This window comes from Mya arenaria, chromosome 11, assembly GCF_026914265.1.
Source record: "Mya arenaria isolate MELC-2E11 chromosome 11, ASM2691426v1".
NCBI lineage: Eukaryota > Metazoa > Mollusca > Bivalvia > Myida > Myidae > Mya > Mya arenaria.
The window spans coordinates 40,792,191-40,810,969 of NC_069132.1; the positions used below are offsets into that span (position 1 = coordinate 40,792,191).

Here is an 18,779-nt window from a genome sequence, read left to right on the forward strand (position 1 = left end):
GAAAAGTGCTATATTTTGCCAAAAAGCGTCAGTAACGATATGGAATGAAGATTACATTTTTTTTTCAATTTATTATCTGCGAATTTCTGTTTAAAATTGGTTTAGAAAAAAAGAGTAAGTTTGTTTGCCAGCAAATACAGGAAAGGTGGATGTAATGACAGGCCATGTGACATGTGTTTATTGTCACTTGCAACGTGCGTACTAACTTTCATACGAATGTTTTGATTTATGATCAAGATTTAAGTGTTTGCTTGAATCCGACGCCAAGGCTATGAAAATGCATGGAGATTATAATGATATGAAACAATGCCAATTTCAAATACAATGCCAAAGCTATAAACTTATCAACATAACTATTTTATTATAATATAGTATACAGGAAATATCAATTAAAAGTTCCTTCCTCTTGACAAAATGTTTCATCTCAAGGCTGTAAATTCCCTGGTCTGAAAATAAAAATACATCATCCTTATAATGTATATAATAAAATCCTTGAAGAAAACATGCATCTATAGGTTAGTGATTGAAGAAGTGGAAAGATATAGCTTGTACCGAAATTATCCATTCTTCGGGAAAGTTAATTTCAATAAAATTAATGAATCTTCTAAGGTTTTGTTTTCATTTTGAAATTCCATTCCCAATTGGCAAACACAACAAACTATTTGGAAACTCGAATGCTTTGAAAATTCATTTTCGTTTCTAAAAATATATTTTTCATAAAAGACAAAACAGTTAAAATTCAATCGTGACATTCCAGAATGCCAAACGTTTTTTTTTTCATTTTGTTTTTATGACAAGGACTTATTTCAATAAAGTAGTTAAATTTTTCTTTTTAATCATGAGGGGAAATGTGTTATTCCCTCTCGATTGCTTGAAAAGTATTCTTAAAATCTTCGTCATCTTCTGTATTTAAACATGAAATGACGTCGTGAATATATTATAAAGATATGACGTCATTATTTAATCAATGATACATTTCGTTAAAATTCAACTGTTTGTGTTGTGATTTTGAATGAATATCATCTCAGTTTTCATTCTACTTATGAACGGGATTATAATAATCGAAAATATATTTTGTTTCATAATCTTTCGGTTATTATATATCTATATCTGCACCGTAAATAGCGGAAAAATACAATAAGCATTGCTTTGTCATTTGATGGTTTGATGGCTCATCTTCCAATGCAGGTGAATTAGGTAGACTTTTTGTGTTATTTATCACCGAAAAAATGCGTGTGATTGAAAGAAACTGACACTTGTTATTCAACTAGTCAAGGAAAAGTAAGCTCCCAAATGCCTAATATGCGTTGAATTAAATTGTGTATTATATGGCTCCTGACATATCCTTTACATATAACAGTTACATGTACACTTCGCATTTGGCCAACGAACTGCAGTGACAGACTGTCGCATCATGTTTTTTTATCGATGATCATAATTAAACAGCTACTTTTATCCTTGCTTAAACATGTGTACCTTTCGGGAGATCAACCTATGATAGTCTCCGATCTGCAGTTGCAGACATTATGACTGTCACACCAGCCTCCCTGTCTGTTCAGAAGGTAACAATGGGCCTCACACGCAGCGTCTCCCCCAAACGTGCACGTTGCCCTCTTTTCTGTATAAAATATTCGGCATTTCGATTTTACACGTTGCTAACGGGGCAATTTTATCAACCAGAAATCCATTCGGAACTCCTCGGGCATTTTTATCGAAAACAACCTCGGATGTATGCCGGTTCATCAGGGGAAGTAGTTAAATTTATTGCCAGTGAAGTGTATTATTGCAAACATGTCCACGATTTCCAAGAGTTAAGCCATTAAGTTTAACTGCTAAATTAAATAAGTACGCGATCTACTTGCAGCGGACTTAAACATGCCGATTTTTGAGTATGGAAACCGTCCATATATATCCGAGGTTGTTTTCGATAAAAATGGCCGAGGAGTTCCGAATGCCAGCGATCGAAAAAATATCGTGACATCACACATTTCATTTTTTATTTTGCAAAATGAATTAGAATTTTAAATAAATTATAAAAACAAAACAAATAAACTTTGCCTGAACTGTCAAACAAAGCTAATTCTTTTGAAATTGATATGTGGATGGGAACGCGATTTTGATCATTGTGGCGCTAACGTGAATAACGAGAAAAAGCGAGAATCAAATCGCGCACTCTTTTCCCCTTGATTTTTCATGGTATTTTCGAGCTTAAAACTTAGTTATTTGTTGTCAACATAAAAAAACACGTCAATTTCAGCAATAAACCCTCTGCAACACTATTTATTGACGTTTAGTTGATCATAACCTTTTAACGTGTGTTTAATTTACCGAAAGAGTTGGTCAGCTGTTCGGCTTTTGGACTTTGGTAACTACGTTTGTATGACGGTAAGGTGCAAACATTTCTGGTCGATGATGTGAGGCGTTTTTGAAATAAAAACAGTATTATTTTATTTTTTTGAAACGAAAGAACATTGATCAGAATATGCTTGATCATGAAATGGTTGTTTATAACCGATATTTGTTAACATTCTGACAAACAACGTAGTAACCGAGACACCGTTTCCCAGTTTATCACGAGGAACATCCGGTGTTAAACTTCAACGTTTCTTGGTTTAAATTGTGGAATTGCAAGTGGTAAGTACAAATAAAATGTTATTTAATCATTTATGATTATTTTTAATCAGTATAACACAATCTTCAAGCTTGATAAGTAATTTGACAGTACTTTCACATGGCAATCAAAGTAATTGTCAAAACCCGGAAGTGAATTCTGCGAATTGTTTTGTTGTTAGCAACCGATAATGACCGCCAAGGTTAAATGTTAAACGTTGTCACAGGCCTCGACGGTACCTTATGAAAAAGAATATATTCAAAATGATGATCCAGATTTTGCAAATGAACAACTTTAACTTGACAATCTTTATTATAAATGAATTTGTGCAGTCTTCTCAAAGTCAAAATATAAAAGATTCAGATGAAAGGTCAATTTTATGTTTGATAAATAATGATGATTTTGATTGTGAAATGAACAAGAGTCTGATAGTGGACATGATGTTTCTGAGACTAATTTCAACGATGATTTATTACTTTGTAAAATAATTATGATGGTACTCTGAGAACTGAAGATGTCAAGGAGATTCAAAATGTAAACAAACTGCAGTGTGCATACTACTATCATTTGAATGTTACTGAATAACAGTTCGGATCACCTGTTTTCATAAAGTAAAATACTATTTGATTTTTTATTTGCTATCATTATTGTCTTTGAAGGTGCTGAACCATGTAGCCAAGATGTGCATTACCACTACTCATGGGATTTTGCCCAGCAAGTCCACTATCCACATCATGCCAACAAGTTGGGCCGATATATTTCGCCACCCCACAGAAGTGTCATGTGTTTCGCATGTGTGCCTTAGGTTCAGCTATGTTTTTATGGTAAGATGTCACTCTGAATTAAACATGGAGTAACAGAATACGACAGATCTTATACAATAATGATGTACCTGTAAAAATTGTCTTTCCAAGTCAGAATTAATTTTTTAGGTTAGATTTTTTATGTTGTCAGCTTTGTATTCCTGTTCAAAAACTTTTACCTTGGCCATACTTAGAAATCCTTTTAAAAGATTCAACGTAAACAAGTTAAACACTCTTGATCTTAGCTTGGATTTTAAAAATGAATTTTAATTAGAAATAAAGATCTGTAAAAGTAATACAGCTATCTGTTAGTGTCATTTTGGGTTGTCTACATTATCTTCTTGCTGACTATTTCAGTACAATTTTATTATTATTTGTGAAATCAATTAAAGGGGCTATACACCATATGATGAAATAGCGGGTAAAAAAGAAGAAAATTGTCGAAAACTGACATAAACTTGGTATCAATGAGTACAATGCATTGAAACTAACTACATGTAACTGAAGTACCACATAGTTTACAATTATATATTTGAAGTTTTTTCGTATTGTACCATTAAAAAAGATTACTAGGTATGTATACCTAGTAGAATTCATTTGTATGCGTGATTGGCTTGTCGATGTTATCACCTGATATTACCAAGTTAGGTATAAGCTTAGATATTCCAAAGGTTTAGAGTAAGCCTTCGTAGCACAGTAGATACAACATTGGACTGCAATTTTGGTGAATCCGGATCGAACATTTACATTTTGGTATTTTTTTTACAATTATGATATCAAAGAGTAAAACATTTTATTAAATAATTGTCCTGAGATTTGTTACAGAAAAAAACTGTTTTTGGTGCCAATCTGGTGTATAGTCCCTTTAACAATAGTTAACATTTATTTGTACAGGAAAGTAGACATTTTATCTGGTGGACGAGGCCGAATTGCCGGGGAAAGGAAGTGACAGTGTCGTGAGCCTGGCCCACCACTACTTTCAGCACTATGGTGTCGGTGAAAAACATGCTGAGGTATTTAATGCTTCACCCATTTAAATTATCTATAGAATTTTAATGGATTAAAGGTTCTAACAGCTTATGCAAACTTTATCCTTATTGCTGAGAAGAGATTATGAGAATCAATAGTGAATATAAAAGATGATGAAACTTACATATTTTACACCATGAAACACATTCTTACTCAGATTTTTTTTTCCATTTCACATTCGATGATTGATAACGATTGGATATTTGGATTCAACCATGGCTTATGAAATGTGTCCATCAATATAACATTGCTTTCTTCATGTACTGCATATAGCTTAAAAAAGAAAAAAAAATGTATTAAATTTTCCAGGTTTATTTCGATAATGCTGTCGGCCAAAACAAGAACAATGCTGTGCTTTGGTATGCCATGTGACCTGTAATGACAGGTAAGTTTTCTTATCTGTTAATAATTGTTTGTCTGATTTTTTAGGACAAATGCACTGTCTTTTGAAATCAATCACATCATTGATATCTGCGATTGGTGCTTTAATTTTAAAGGATGCAGAACTGGATGAAGTTAAAGTGTAGTTGGCAGTAATTTGATATGAGGAATATGTTAACTAAATAAACATATGTTAACACTCCATTATTGTAAGATTTATATGTCTTGAAAACTTTATTATACCCTAGTTAAAATCATTTGCTTAGTTATATTTTTTGTGAATATAGATAAGTTTTATTTACACTAAACAGATCTTCCAACAATTTTCAGGATTGCATGAGAGTGTAACACTAAACACTATGTTGGCTGGGCACACCAAATTTGCTCCTGACTGTCACTTCGGCAACTGGAAGGTCCAGTGGCGATGTTGTAATGCCGAGAATCTTCAAGAAATTGCCCACACTGTTTTCACCTCTTCAAAGTCCGGCCACAACATCCCACACTTGGTTTATGACCCTCAACAGCCAATCACAGTTCACAGTTGGAAATCATTCCTAGATACATATTTCAAAACTCTAAAGAATAATACCAAATACCACCACTTCTATGTATCAAAACATAAACCAGGAGTTGTAGTATGCAAAGAGTTTGTAGATTCCTCAGAAATTGAAGTTATTCTTTTGAGGATGAGTCCAGAATGTGGTGTTTTGCCTGAAATAAAGCACGCAACGTGCCTAGATGCTGAACGTCAATCGTACCTTCAATATTCTTTTGGTCCATTCTTTAGATCTGAGTCATCAAGATCTGCAGTATGCCCTAAACCAACTCTGTGTAAAGTCGAAGTTTACTCATTTGTTGGTGAAATGTCGATTGTAGATCAAATGTTTGTGGCAAATATGAAAGAAATGAGTAAAAAATGGCATTATCACATGTAACCATAGCAACAGGCTGTTGTTTTATGTAGTTCTTTTATGTCATTTTGTACATATAATGAGCAATGTGTACTCTTTGTGTCTATGAATTAGTTTATGTGTTAGCTATAACAGACAGTTAAGTTAGTATTTCGGCATGGACACTTCATTTAAAATAAGAACATTTTTAGTGGACATTGTTTTCAAACTGGCTTACCAATGTGTAACAGAATGATCCATATCTTTTGATTTCTTTGTACAAAAATGACTAGAAACTTTAGTTTTTATACCTAAGATACTTGGTATCATTTACATGCCAATAACTTAAAACGCATTGTATATTGAGAACACATTATTTGTGGCAGACTTTGAAAATGATTGGAAATAGCATTTTCATTAGTAACCATAGCAACCGATTTTTGCTTTGACCTTCGTGGCCAATTTCTATGTCATTATAGACATTAGCAATGTGTACTTGCTATTTTAATGTTGAAGTTAATGTAACACTAGTAAAGATAAGTGATATATTTAAACAGGTATCTTGACATATATATAATATTTAAAATAAGAACAGTTTTGTTCACATTGTTTTTTATCCCTGTGTTTCATAATGTTTCATATGTTTTATAACTTTTGTGAAATTTAACGTGAAACTTTAGAGTTAATTTCTGTAAATACTTAGTATCATAAAGATGTCAATAACTTATAAATAAAAAAAAATTATGCGGACTTTCAAAAATGATTGGTAATAGCATTTTCATAAGTAACCATAGCAACTGAATTTTGCTTTGACCTTTGTTGTAAGTTTCTTTATCATTATGGACATTAGCAATGTGTACTTGTTTTTTTCCTTTTGTAGTGAATGTGATACTAGTAAAGATAGTTTTATATTTTAATATTTTGACTTGTGTACTTCATTCAAAATAAGAACAGATTTAGCGAACATTTCGTTCAAATTGTGTTAAAGCTCTCTGTTACGAAATGTTCCATATCCATTGTTGTTTTTTTAATATTTGACTGACTAGTTCAGATTTTATTTCTGCAATTGCTTGGTATCATAAAAATGTCAATAACTTAAAACACAACTTTATGAAAAACATTATTTTTTGAGAAACATTTAGAAAATGAGTGAAAATGGCATTATCAATAGTTACCATAGCAACCAAATGCACTTATGAACTTTTCGTTTACTTTTGTAATCAAACTATGAGTGCTTATTGTTTCTATGCTAAAACTTATATGTTACATGTAAATAGTCCTTGACATGATACTTATCTGACATGGATATTTCATTCTAAATAAACACATTAGACCATACATTTTGTTCATTTCGATTTCTACACCCGTGTTACGAAAAGTACTATATTTTTTTAGTTTTTGTGAATTTTGACTTGAAACTTTGGATTTTTGTTCTTGAAATACTTGGCATCATAAAGGTTACAATATCTCAAAATGTCATTTTTGGGCCAGAATGATCATATTCCCATTCCCATCCACATATTATGACTACTCAGAAATATCTATTTGAAAATGGTGGTTGATAAGATGGTTGATAAGATGCTACACGATGTTGTTTTTTTCGAATCAGCGATGAATCTTAGATTGGCGGGACATTTCCAACCCCTCACTGCCGAAGGAAAAATGGCATGAAGATTAGCGGATGTATGGGAAGGATGTCAATGAACATTTTACATCTATATCGGGAAAAAAAATAAACAAAATAAAACATAATGCATAATTTCAGACTATAAGTTGCCAAAATATTCTTGAAGTCAAGAGATTGGGCTGGGGGCCCTTAGCACGCTATTTTTGCGATTTTTGGCTTTACTCTGTGCCCCACTAAGACTAAAAAATCACTGTGACCGACGATGGTTCGTTGGTGTTGTGTTTAATAAACGTACCCCATCCGGCTGTTCTACTAAGAAAAGATATTATATGTGGCTATTGTATGCGAGACACTTTCACTGTAAGCAAAATACTTACGGGGCGTTGCAGTGGTGGTGGAGACTGCCAGGCAGACCAAGGCAACAGCGAGGAAAAAGTTGGCGTTCATCTTGTAGTAGGTTTACAGCTTCAATATGGAACAAACAATCATATTAAGCCTAAAGGAATCATAAAAATAACAATGGTAAAACCCATCAAAAGAAATAATGAACGAGAATATAAGGACATTTTAATTTGTAATTAAAATGTACTGCTTTTATTTGATTAGTTTGTCGCGTATTTTCAAAACTTGAAAATTTAAACTGCCGTGCAATAAACCCTCTCATCCAGCTTAAGCATAATGACACAACCGTGGTTTTGACTTTCGTGTACAGTTTAAAACTTTTGGTCATCGACTGTTTTTGGTTGGAACAAAGATGCATTAATAAGGGTTTATTTATAAATGTTCATAAAGTATTTGCACTCAAACACGAGTAATTAAAAAAAACTATAAAAACAGTCTTCCAAGACCTGTTTTTCACAGACCGCAAATAGAAATCACAGCTACGTCATCAACTGTCAAATTTTGCGTGAGCGGCGTCATATGGGTAGCGGCATGACAAAAGGGGGTATTTCGAAAGTTTAATACCAAAAAAACAAGCATAAAAGAACATAATTATTGTATTATGTTTAAGATCGTATTCACTTTCTCTTGTGATCATAGTAAAACTTTATGTTCATTGGTGGCTTAGTCACGATCTAAATAACAAGCTGTCGTTGTTGAATGCTGATACCTGGATAAAAGTCACAACAATGTTCATGTTTGAGTTTCTTTGAAAACTTGGTAAGAAGGTACAACAAGTATATCAATACGTATATCATACTATCTATATAATATACTTATTGTTATAAATGAATACATACTTACATAAACTACTAAGTATAAACCAATTACATGTATTCATTTCACAAATTTTATGTTTCAAGCATAATCTTATATAGTGGATATTGTGGTAGGACACCTGTCTGAGGCATCACGTCGAGTTTGGTGTCCTAACACGAATCCGTATAGAGACCATGATAATATAACACTATCACGGATTCTTTTTTGATGAAATGTTAATTTTGTAAAACAAATGTGTTGTAGGCAAGATCCAAGTCAATGTTCAATAATCTAACAACAAATCAATCGTTGAGTATGTAAACAAATGTGTACCTGATAGTAGAAGCTTTTCACGTCGTGCTATCTATTCAATGGATGGCTAAACTATGGGCAGCTCCGTATTTATAGCAAAATGTTATCTGAAGTCACGTGCTTCTTTTGCTCGAATACACATCAACAGACCTTGTGAATGACCTGTTATCAGCTTATATTCACTAATTTAGGATTGTGCGGGCTAATTGGATGAGTTTACAGACGGTAAACAAGTTGTTATTGTCATGAAGAGTTCGTAGTGTCACACAGTCCCATATTAAATGATGTAATATCTGTTTCGTTTCATTCTCAAATTAAAATCGGTTTTTTCTGTTTTTACCAAATGATACAGCAACAGCTTCATTTCCTTATATACTTGAATAATTGTAATTGTCTCGTACCAGTGTGTGTGTTTACTACGTGATAGATTGCGTCATAAATGTATTTCTGTAACCACGAGTGAAATAAATAGAGGATATTTGTTGAATTTAGTGTTAGAATGTATTTTATTTCACAAGAGGTCAAAGAAAAAAAATCAGGAGTAGCGAAGCCACGAGTCGAAATTTAACTTTTCTGTGACCATTAGTGAAATAAAATACGATCTTACATTGAATTCAACAAAAATTCTCTGTATCATTAAATCAAACAAATTTTCTTTTAATTTCATGCATTTATCGTGTTTTTTTTCAATATATTTGCCCGCTGGAGTAAATCTTGTTTGACGACAGTCCCTTTCTGAAGCCTCTTTGCGAAGGGTGGTAACTGCGGCATAACCTCTGTGTCAAAGTTACTCCTATTCTCGTGAAAAGTCCGCCCATTAAAAAAAGGAGTTCCATACTTTATGGAAATAGTAGTTACAATTGATATTAGTTTTAGATAAAACCCTACTACCATCAACGAAACCTATGACTTTTAACATTTATTGTGGCACAAAACAAGTATTTAATCAAAAGCATTTCGGAAATAAAAAATATATATCGCGTAGAAATACAAATGAATGAAACTGGAACATTTATTGTACATTCAGGAACAATTTCAACAGATTTAAATTAACATATATGGATTTATAAGAGTGTGTATGCGTTAAATCAATGTCAAGTCTGTTTTCAGTGTTTTACGTAGTGAATATCTATTCACTGTCGCTCTTAGACTCTGGATCTTACGGTATTTTTTTCGGGGGGAATTCATGTTATGCAGATGAAGGGTGTTTTGTTGTTGAAATAGCGAAATAGTTTCATATTTTACTTCGGAAGTGTTTTCGACAAGATGTCGGAAATCATCATGGCCTGGCTGGTTTTCGATCGGCTATAATTGTTCAGGCTTTATGGCCGATGATCTGAACTATTTAATAAGACGAGACTCCTTTATCGTTCAGCTTTTGGACAAGTCTTTTCTGAGCATTATTTTTCAAAAGAAAAATGAATTGATGACCTGATGAAAGTAAACAAAGAAATTAGTCAAATTCAAAAGGTTTGTGCATACATGTACGCGGTAAGAGTTTGTAGGTAGATATGATCTACAACTCTATTACTAGCACATGTGACCAAGTAAATATTCAACCGATACCTACTAAGTGAGTTAATCGTAACAGTATGTTCCATGAAATAGTTCATACATAAAATGGTAATTTCATAGTTATATTCAATCGCAAAAATGTTTGTTTTATAAAAAAATATTGCATAATTTGATATTGACAATTCTATACGATTCGGCGAATGTGTCTATTACTGCACTACAGACGACAACACACATGTACACTATATTTGTATCATGCATGTACTTTTTCAAGTCAAAGGAATCAAATCTTATTAAAGATGGAAAAAGTAGTCCAGAGTTGTCGAGCCAGAGTGAAATAATAATTCACCAATATTTTTCATTCTTTCACCGATATGCATGGATCAAAATACGGTCATACACTGAATTCAACAAAAAAAAAAAATATTCCATGCATTTATCCTGTTTTTTTTCAATATATTTCCCCGTTGGAGTAAATTTTGTTTGACGACAGTCCATATCTGTGGCCTCTTTGCGAAGGGAAGTAACTTTGAAATAACCGCTATGTAAAGGTCACCTCCCATACTTCCCATTCGCGCGAGCAATCCGTACGTTTTCAAGTCAAGGGAAGCAAATCTTTTAAAAGAGGGAAAAAGTAATCCTTTGTTGTCTGCAGAGAATCAAATGTTATCATTTCACACGAGCCAGAGTGAAATGTTCAAGTTATCATTCACCAATAATTATCATATGTGTTCTTCACCTATGTCAAAAGAGATAATTCGATATACAGACTGTTTTGTATAACTGTAATAGTAAAGTGGGACTCTGATATGCATTGATATGCATTAAAAACAACATCATCGAGTGCATGTGCAGTGGAATTGTATGCATTGATAACCATATCATCGAGTGCATGTGCAATGGGACTCTCTGCATTTATAACCATATCATCGAGTACATGTGCAGTGGGACTCTATGCATTGATAACCATATCATCGAGTGCATATGCAGTGGGACTCTATGCATTGATGATCATGGCATCGAGTGCATGTGCAGTGGGATTCTATGCATCGATTACCATTTTATGGCATGCATGTGCCGTGGGACTCTATGCATTGATAACCATGGCATCGAGTACATGTGCAGTGGGACTCTATGCATCGATTACAATTTTATGAAGTGTATGTGCAGTGGGACTCTATGCATCGATTACAATTTTATCGAGTGCATGTGCAGTGGGACTCTATGCAAGGATAACCATATCATCGAGTACATGTGCAGTGGGACTCTATGCAAGGATAACCATATCATCGAGTGCATGTGCAGTGGGACTCTATGCAAGGATAACCATATCATCGAGTGCATGTGCATTGGGACTCTATGCAAGGATAACCATATCATCGAGTACATGTGCAGTGGGACTCTATGCAAGGATAACCATATCATCGAGTGCATGTGCAGTGGGACTCTATGCAAGCATAACCATATCATCGAGTGCATGTGCAGTGGGACTCTATGCAAGGATAACCATATCATCGAGTGCATGTGCAGTGGGACTCTATGCAAGGATAACCATATCATCGAGTGCATGTGCAGTGGGACTCTATGCATTGATAACCATGGCATCGAGTGTATGTTAAAGCGGACTCTACGCATTGATAACAATGTCATCGTGTGTATTTGCAGTGGGATTCTATGCATTGATAACAATTTCATTGTGTGTATGTGCATTGGGATTTTATATGCATTAATAACCATATCATCGAGTGTATGTGCGGTAGGACTATATGCATTAATCACTATGTCATCGAGTGCATGCGCGGTGGGACTATATGCATTGATTGCTATGTCATCGAGTTTATGCGCGGTGGGACTATATGCATTGATTGCTATGTCATCGAGTGCATGCGCGGTGGGACTATATGCATATATCACTATGTCATCGAGTGCATGCGCGGTGGGACTATATGCATTGAATACTGTCATCGAGTGCATGCGCGGTAGGACTATATGCATTTATCACTATGGCATCGAGTGCATGCGCGCTGGGACCATATGCATTAATTACTATGTCACCGAATGCATGTGTGGAGGGACTATATGCATTAAGTACAATGTCATCGAGTGCATGCGCGGTGTACACCGCCTATATGCCATCGTATGTGCTTGTATGACAATACTACGGGGTTTGTTTTGCTTAAGATAGGTGAAGTTATTCTATTGTCTATTATTTTTGTTCTATATTGAAGCTGTTAAACTTTCTTCAAGATGAACGCCATGTTTCAGCTCGTTGTTGCCTTGGTCTGCCTGGCAGTCTACACCACCACTGATACGCAACCTTGCGGGCTTGAACCTGCGGCAGGGTCGTGGTATTGGTCCCCACCCCTCCTTCTATCCAAGAACTTGTTGGGTATTTTAAGTCTAATATGATGCATACTGTTTTGATTCCCTTAATCCGCTAATGGTCATACCAAATTTTCTCCGGGAGTAAGGGGTTGGAAATGTTCCAAGGTACGTCTCGACCAGCCGCCAATCTAAGATCCTTCGCTGGATAGACAAGAAACGTGAATAAAACTTGCTGCATTACGACCTTCATACCACATGTACATGTATATACAACGGTCATATAATTTTTGATTTACCTTTATACTCCAAATATTGTACAATTAACATCACATTTTAGAGAAGCCACCTAATCAAGGTTCGATCATTGTTTTTCATATAATTGTTATGAGTAGTTATAATGTCAATTTCAAAATCAATAGCTTTGTAATTATGTTAAGGCAAAGTTTGGTAGATTTTGAAAGCACAAATTTTAGTTTAATTTAGTGTGATAAATAACAATAAGCGTAAGCGGCCCTTGCAGTGGTTCCAGAGTAACATGGGCATCTGTCAACCTAAAACAAAAGACACACGTTGAAGGTACCCGTTCACAATTTTTTATTGGCGTAATTTGTTTCAAACTGTCCGAAATAATTATTTTACAAACATACCAATAAAAACTCCAAACAACCCATGAAAGATACTCATTTAAACATCAATTAGTATTTATTTAAGTTTTACCACCGTTTTTTTGGCAAACAAATAGCATTTTGTATCGCATGATTATTATATATTAACACTAGAGCATTTATTTGAACTTGTGATTATGTTTTAGCATTTTCTTCACATTTCACACGACATCAATATTTTTGATGTTTGGCTCTTTAAAAGCCCATAATTTAGATATTTATCATTTGTATAAAAATGATAATCTATATTATGTTTTATCTGTATTGTTTTTTTTTTCTCTTTTCCTTCTTATTTGTCATCTATCATTGTGACCATAATAATTATTATTTGGCATATCATGTTTTGTCAAGAAACTGTTATTTACATGTTTACGACAATAAACAACTCTGTCTGTCTGTCTGTGTGTCTGCTTAATAAATTACTGTGATCTGCTATCGTGTCATAAGGTAGAAATACCGTGTTTTCTGCACCTTTCTTTCAAATTAAACTCGGTATCCTTCATAAGAACCATTGTTTTCGACATTTATTCATCCCTTTTGGTAAATTTAAACAATTGTTTTAATTGTGGTAAATCTTATTTGGGAGTAAGAGTGCATCTTTAAGTAAAAACAGTATGGTTTTGAAACTATTATTCGACCTTTGGCGGTTTTGATAGATTTTGGCGTGAAGCTGTCCGCCACATCGATTGTATAAGACACTATGGCCCTTAAGGCTTTTGATAAATTTTGGATTGATTTTGATTTCTTTTTTCTTATTAACTTCTTAGTGCCGTTTATAACATAAGGAAGTTTAAATTAGAATAATGTTAAAGAGTTATTTAGAAGCTTAAAGGGGGATTTATCCTCATCATTGAATGAGATATAGAGCCAAGCCAGGACCAAATCGTTTACGAGTACTTTACAGTAACTTGACGTCTTCTTTACAATTGTAGATACCGTTGGTGCAAAATGCGTCTTTCGTTCGCTATGCTTTATATTTGGGTGTCTGTATTCGAATGATGGTGCAAATAAAGTTGAAAATATGATTTTGTAAGTAACTGGGGATTAAATTTCTAACAACTCATAAACAGCTCGTAAACACATCGTAACGCACAGTACTCGTAAAGGCTAGATTGACCATAATGTTTCGTAATTCAATAGCAACAACTCGTAAATACAACGCACCTCGTATAACGGTCGTATCACTGGTAACAAATCGTTAATTTTAGTCATAAATTTATTATAATAACTCAATATATTGGATCGCAATTTGGTCGTTGACAACTCCTTAATGTCTCGTTAAAGTGGTCAAATCGTATAAATTTCCTGATGAAATAATTCATGGAGGACATCTTGGGTCTATAATGAACTTTTATTTGAAATCCTTACGTTTTCGTACGAGTTTTGTATAAAGATGTATAATTATAACGAACCATGGGTGCGATTTCGTTTAGTCATTATCAAGGTCATATCTCAATAGCAAACCGATGGACTGGATAGAAATGTCTCATCGGCCATCGCAGTGATCAGCCTTTTCAAAAAAATAAAGTTACTCTTGCTCGAATTTGGCCCCTAATCGACTTCAAAATACTGATTCAGAAACCATTTGACAAAATAAGTTGAAACATCATTTACAAGTCTTCAAAGACAACTGTTACTTAGTTTCCTCTAATAATAATGAGTATATTGAAGAATGAATAGTGTATGCAGTTTGATAAAATATTTGATTCGACAAAAAAAACAGGTTTTGACTCATTTTCGAGTCTTTCTCTTTTAAGCCAATTTTGTGCGAAATCACATCCTCTCCTTTTCATAGCATGGCCTTGGGTGATAACAAGCTTATTTTGTTGAACTCGACCATGTGACTTAGCCTTTTAGCTTGTACATCAAATGTGTAAACAAGCTTTGCCTTCAATTTGAACAGATGACCTATATGTTTCAATGCTACCAAATTCGCACAACGCCTATGACGACACATGCATTTTGAACGTTTGTATTTAATATAATATTTAATAGATTATATATGGCTGCAAAACCAGAATAGCAAATTCGCTCTTCTGTGCGTCGTGACTGAAGAGCCCGTAATGTGATCGCTATCAAACTCACTCCAGGTATATACAAATAATTATGAACGAGCAACGGACGGACGGACAATGGGTGATCACAATGCTCAAAGGTCCCACCACTACTTGACAGTTCAGCTTTAAAAGGGCTTGTACCCTTGCCTATTAAATAGTGTAGCCAAAGTAGAACAGGTTTCACTTGATAAAGCAAGAAATCGCAAAAGGATTTTTTTTTCGATTATAAGTTGATGGCAGAAATTGTGTCCCGATTTTAATTATATGTTCATATGCACATCTTTTAAATACCTTTAATGGCGTTAATTATGTTTTTTTTTGGTCGGAGCATGACATTTTTTTGATTCTTTACTTTATTGGAGGTAATGAATGAAAAATTGTTAATAACCAAAGTTTTATTACGAAAACCACGTTATGGAGTGACCAAACTCATGCAAAGTGACAAAACACGATCAAATCCACGATTTTTTATGGAAAACAACGGACAAGATAACTAAGTTCTTAGCTCCTTCAAACATATCAAACATGTGAAGCACATTCATGACTATTAACATGATATCATCTACTAAACTGTCAAATCATAGTTATATACGTCCAGTGTGTTTATATGGGAAAGTAAACAGTAACGGCACTTTGAGAGACTGAAATTATAGCCAGTGATTAGCAAAGTTCTCTTCGTCGCACAGCAGATTGAAAACTTTTGGGTCCATACGAATTGCTATACGTTCGGTTCCAGGAATATTGTATGGACTGGAACTAAAAGCACGAACAAAACTTATGTCTGGGCGCGTTTCAGATTCCTCTAGCACTCTCTCATCGCAGAAGTCGTTCATAAGTGCAGCACCCAGCACAGCGCCTGACACATATACCTTAAATTGTTCCGGAACATATTTTCCTATTGGTAGATACGGGGGTTTGCTGAAGATATCATCAGTTGCGTCTAATACGGGCTCATAGTGGTCATTACGGTGAAGCAAGTTAACGTTGCATTCGGCCGTTGTATTCATTGGCGAATTTTTTTTCCAGCACATTTGTCCTCCATATTTGCAGTATACAAACACGTTCGTGTTCAACATTGTGACAAAGCCAGAATTTCTATATCCGTCCTCCATTGCCCACATTTCGGTTTTATTTGAATACGAAGATAAAGTTTCATCTGTATATCCATCAAAGAGTGCCGAATTAGTTAGGATGTAATTTAAAACGCTATGTTTTACTTCGGCGTGGTAGCTTTGCACTCCCGAGAGCAAATAGCTAAATGTTCTAAATAAGCAATTGCCATTTCCTCTCATTTGTGCCGTATTCTTAGGTGTGGCGTTAATAGTAACTGGTCTGTTCTGAACCTGTCTGTGATAGTTCCTTACTTGATATTCAACACCTGACATTTTTCATTTTGCTAAGTATGACCTACCGGGTCAAATGATATGATGCTACTCGTCTCTACGGGACATATTACAGCATCTTCGTTTTCATCAATACATACTTTTCTCTTTTTTAAGGGAATTCCCATTTCTTGATCCTTTCTTTTGTATTGTTTGCTTGCGGTGTCTGGTATCTTGTCACGCTGACTGGTGGTGTTTGGTATCTTGTCACGCTGACTGGCGGTGTCTGGTGTGTCTGGTATCTTGTCACGTTGATTGGCGGTGTTTGGTGTCTTGTCACGCTGAATGGAGGTGTCTGGTGTCTTGTCACGCTGACTGGCGGTGTTTGATGACTTGTTAAGCTGTCTTTCGGTGTTTGGTGCCTTGTCATGCTGACTGGTGGTATTCGGTGTTTTTTTACGCGGACTGGCGGTGTCTGGTGTCTTGTCACATTTAATGGCGGTGTCTGGTGTCTTGTCACGCTTAATGGCGGTGTATGGTGCCGTTTCACGCTGACTGTCGGGGTTTGGTGTCTTGTCACGCTGACTGGCGGTGTTTGTTGTCTTGTCACACTGACTGGCGGGGTTTGGTGTCTTGTCACGCTGACTAGCGGGGTTTGGTGTCTTGTCACGCTTAATGGCGGTGTCTAGTGTCTTGTCACGCTGACTGCCTGGGTTTGGTGTCTAGTCACGCTGCCTGGCGGTGTTTGGTGTCTTGTCACGCTTAATGGCGGTGTCTAGTGTCTTGTCACACTCAATGGTGGAGTGTGGTATCTTGTCACGCTTAATGGCGATGTTTGGTGTCTTGTCACTCTGACTGGCGGTGTTCGGTGTCTTGTCACGCTGACTGGCGGGGTTTGGTGTCTTGTCACGCTGACTGGCGGTGTTTGGTGTCTTGTCACGCTTAATGGTGGTGTTTAGTGTCTTGACCCGCTGACTGGCGGGGTTTGGTGTCTTGTCACGCTGACTGGCGGTGTCTGGTGTCTTATCACGCTTAATGGCGATGTCTAGTGTCTTGTCATGCTTAATGGCGATGTGTGGTGTCTTTTCACGCTTAATGGCGGGGTTTGGTGTCTTATCACGCGGACAGGCGGTGTCTAGTGTCTTGTCACGCTGACTGGTGAGGTCTGGTGTTTTGTCACGCTGAATGACGGGGTCTGGTTTCTTGTCACGCGGACAGGCGGTGTCTAGTGTCTTGTAACGCTGATTTTGATTGTTTGCCACGTTGTCAGGTTGATTTGCCTTGTCAGATGTCTCCGATCGTCTATAGCTGCAGACTCGCGATGCCTGTTTTTTTTTCCAGAAATACATTAGCCCTGTCGGTGAGATCCGTCTGTGTACCAGCAATTGATGGCAGCTCTACATCTATAGGGAGACGTGCTTCCCTTCCATACACAAGGTAAAACGGAGATTGTTGTGTCGTGCTTTGCACAGACGTTCTATAGACAAATAAAACGTACGGTATTTTAGTGTCCCAGTCATCGTGGTTTTCATTAACATTATGCACGAGCATATTAGAAAGGGTGCGATTAAATCTTTCAGTGTGTCCGCCCGTTTGTGGATGGTATGCATATGCATCCTTGTGTGTAATTCCCATTTTCTTGCAAAATAGGTCATTAAATTGATTGCAGAACTCTCGGTCTTGATCTGTAATCAACTCTTCTGGAACTCCATGAGCGCACACAAACTGAATTAAACAGTTTAATATTGTCTCTGCATTCTTATTTGGAATAGCGTACGCACCAACCCACTTCGTGAGATATTCAGTCATCACAAAGATGTACTTGTTACCTGAAATAGACAAAATTATATGCTCGTTATAAGAAAAGCATCGTGTAATTATAATTAATAGCTATTACTTTCATTCATTTATTCACTACATCTACCTTTATTTCTTCATCGGACACGTGAAAGCTTCTGTCTGTCTACATAAAAGGGTGTGATACTATATAATTATATAATATCTCCCTTAATGTCGGCTCTTATGCGAGATTCTAAATCAAT

General features: G+C 35.5%; 1 protein-coding gene and 2 long non-coding RNA genes across 3 annotated transcripts; 1 reads left to right on the forward strand and 2 right to left on the reverse strand.

The window, feature by feature from the left end:
- Positions 1-338: 338 nt before the first annotated feature.
- Positions 339-8,901, reverse strand: LOC128207298 (uncharacterized). Its single transcript, XR_008256676.1, has 4 exons — positions 8,875-8,901; positions 7,719-7,806; positions 1,477-1,618; positions 339-446 (listed from the first exon to the last, which is right to left on the reverse strand). It is a non-coding gene; the product is annotated as an uncharacterized LOC128207298 (long non-coding RNA).
- LOC128207297 (uncharacterized) lies at positions 2,108-7,052 on the forward strand. Its single transcript, XR_008256675.1, has 5 exons — positions 2,108-2,634; positions 3,271-3,435; positions 4,309-4,427; positions 4,753-4,828; positions 5,155-7,052. It is a non-coding gene; the product is annotated as an uncharacterized LOC128207297 (long non-coding RNA).
- A 7,910-nt stretch (positions 8,902-16,811) lies between the features above and the next one.
- On the reverse strand, positions 16,812-18,086 carry LOC128208534 (muscle M-line assembly protein unc-89-like). Its single transcript, XM_052912093.1, has 2 exons — positions 17,714-18,086; positions 16,812-17,446 (listed from the first exon to the last, which is right to left on the reverse strand). The coding sequence occupies exons 1-2, from the start codon at positions 18,084-18,086 to the stop codon at positions 16,812-16,814; spliced, it is 1,008 nt and encodes a 335-aa protein (XP_052768053.1).
- Positions 18,087-18,779: the final 693 nt, after the last annotated feature.

What these genes read in the sequence shown, in the direction of transcription:
- LOC128208534 (XM_052912093.1), bottom strand. Translation starts at nt 18,086, where the DNA reads ATGTATTTCTGGAAAAAAAAACAGGCATCGCGAGTCTGCAGCTATAGA. An exon ending in CAAGACACCAAACCCCGCCA is followed by an intron (nt 17,447 to 17,713) that starts GTCAGCGGGTCA and finishes CACCAAACCCAG; the next exon opens with GCAGTCAGCGTGACAAGACA.